The following is a 2,519-nucleotide window of genomic DNA, read 5'->3' as shown; positions in this document are numbered from 1 at the left end:
TTGCAATCCAAAACAGTCCAGTGGAGCCTGAGCGGTGGGTGTTGCCTTCTGACACACTTCTGGTGATGTCAGGGGGTGTGGTATGTGCAAATAAGTTATGCTAATGAGTTATGCTAATCAGCTCCTGCACGTCTTTTTCTACGAAATGACCCCTGGGTCCAGAAATCCCAAAGCATAGCTCTTAACCTGGGATTGGTGAAATGCCTTGAAACCCAGGCCTGCAAAGCGAAAAGAATGCCTCTATTTCTTAGTACTGTGCTAAAAAAGAATATTCATTTATGATATTTCTATGCCACCTCTTTGCAACCTGCTTGAGGCAGCTTCCAAGTAAAATCATGGAACAATAGAAAATTACAAGCCATTAAAAACAAGTTGTTGGACATAAACCTAAAACAGATCAGAAAGCAAATTATTTTTAAAATCTGGTAAGATAAATCCCCTAATTAAAAGCCTGTGTAAAAAAGATGTGTTTTAGTCTGGGGCCTAAAAGAAAGTAAAGAAGGTACCAGGCAAGCCTCAAAGGGGAGGGTGTTTCAGAGGTGAGGGGCCACCACAGAAAAAGCCCTGTCTCTAGGCGGAGGCACAGAGAGGATCAGGCCCGTAGCCAGGATTTTTTAAAAATTTGGGTGGCCTTTGAATGTCAGGGGGCCAGGCCCTGAGATGCCCCCCCCCCCTGTGGCTATGGGCCTGGAAAGGATTTAAGAAGCAGATCTCAGGTGGTGGGCTGGACAACATGGGAGGAGATTGGTCCTCTGTGTACCCCGTCCCAAAGTCATTTTTGGCCTTAAAAGTAAGAAGCAGAACTTAAAACTGTGCCCAGAAACAGATGGGCAACCAATCTTTTATTCAGAAGACAGCACAGAGCTATAATCATAGGGAGAAACTTCAGAGAAATACTCCCATCGTGAATGAGGACACTGAAGATTAAAACAGATAAATCCTCTTGCAAGGATCTCCTGGATGGAAATAAGATGTGTCGTCCATTAGGCAGTACCATATCTGCCCCACATGCACATGCATGAACGAACGATTACCCGCACAAGGAATAAACATGGATTTTAAAGCTCCAGAAAAAGAAATGTACCCCAGCCGATGATGGTGTACCAGTAGAAGTATCTCTTCTCCGGAAAGAACGTCTGCACCAGCAAGGTGAAAAGGTACAAGCCCTCAATGAAGAGCCAGAAATAGTTGGACATGACACAGTAGTGGAAGAAGACCATCACCGCTTTACATTCCACCTGCGGAAGACAAGCGCAGACTTTCAAAGGCCCGGTTGTTTTGGTCTGAAAAGTTCTGTTTCGGCCCATACAAATGAACACACATTCGCCAGTTTAGTGTAGTGGTTAAGTGCGCGGACTCTAATCTGGGAGAACCGGGTTTGATTCCCCACTCCTCCACTTGCACCTGCGGGTGTGACCTTGGGTCAGTCACAAGCTCTGGCACAGCTGTCCTTGAAAAAGAGCAGTTTGTGTCAGAGCTCACTCAGCCCCACCCACCTCACAGGGTGTCTGTTGTGGGGAGGGGAAGGGAAAGGAGTTTGTAAGCCGCTCTGAGACTCCAAGTGAAGGGCGGGGTATAAATCCAATCTCTTCTTCTTCTTCTTCTTATACCGAATCAAACCACTGGTCTATCAGGGTCAGTACTGTCTATTCCAGGGCCCCCCGAACTTTTTGAGCCTGTAGCCACCTTTGTACTTATTGATTGATTTATTAGATTCATTAATCGCCCGCTTCCTGCTATTGCCGGGCTCTGGGCGATGTACAGTATCCCTAAAACCGACCGAGACCTGGGTGAGGGAGAGGGAGACAGTGGCTGTCTCCCAACTTGCCCCTCCTGGGTTTGCAGTCCTTCACCAATCTCGGACTAGGGGCCAGGGGGGAGGAGTGGCACTATTCATTCGGGAGGCTTACTCCTTTAGGAGCCAGTTTGGTGTAGTGGTTAAGTGCTCGGACTAATCTGGGAGAACTGGGTTTGATTCCCCACTCCTCCACTTCCACCTGCTGATGTGACCTTGGGTCAGTCACAAGCTCTGGCACAGCTGTTCCTGAAAGAGCAGTTTGTGTCAGAGCTCTCTCTGCCCCACCCACCTCACAGGGTGTCTGTTGTGGGGAGGGGAAGGAAAAGGAGTTTGTAAGCCGCTCTGAGACTCCCAAGTGAAGGGCAGGGTATAAATCCAATCTCTTCTTCTTCCCTTCTAGGGCGCTTCCGCCTCCGAGGATCACGGGCATCGAGTGTGCTGGCCTGGTTTGGGAGGTCAGGGAGAGTTTGGCGATTTGGCTGGTGTCCCTGATGGAGGCAGGGACTGTCTTGGGTGATTTCAATGTCCATGCTGATGACGCGACCTCCACTCAGGCAGCGGATCTGGTGTCATCCATGGAGGCGCTGGGACTCTCCCAATATGTAACGACCTCCACTCACCAGGCTGGGCACACGCTCGACTTGATCTTCGTGGCGGGGGTAACAGTGGACCGGATTACTGCTTCGGCAGTTCCACGGTCAGACCACCATGCCCTGGGGGC

At 49.5% G+C, this 2,519-nt stretch overlaps 1 protein-coding gene across 1 annotated transcript in view; it reads right to left on the bottom strand.

Moving 5' to 3' along the window:
- Nucleotides 1-1,238, bottom strand: part of LOC107117049 (pituitary adenylate cyclase-activating polypeptide type I receptor-like) — a gene marked incomplete at its 5' end in the record, with an annotated part of 8,351 nt that extends 7,113 nt beyond the window's left edge. The window contains one exon of the mRNA XM_015419079.1: nt 1,085-1,238. Coding sequence (XP_015274565.1) covers nt 1,085-1,238 — 154 coding nt within the window. The remainder of the gene's footprint in view (nt 1-1,084) is intronic.
- Nucleotides 1,239-2,519: the final 1,281 nt, after the last annotated feature.

Source organism: Gekko japonicus, unplaced genomic scaffold, assembly GCF_001447785.1.
Source record: "Gekko japonicus isolate JY-2015 unplaced genomic scaffold, Gekko_japonicus_V1.1 scaffold6759, whole genome shotgun sequence".
Lineage (NCBI taxonomy): Eukaryota > Metazoa > Chordata > Lepidosauria > Squamata > Gekkonidae > Gekko > Gekko japonicus.
Note: the sequence above shows the minus strand (reverse complement) of the source record. Positions and strands in the feature narration are given on the sequence as shown.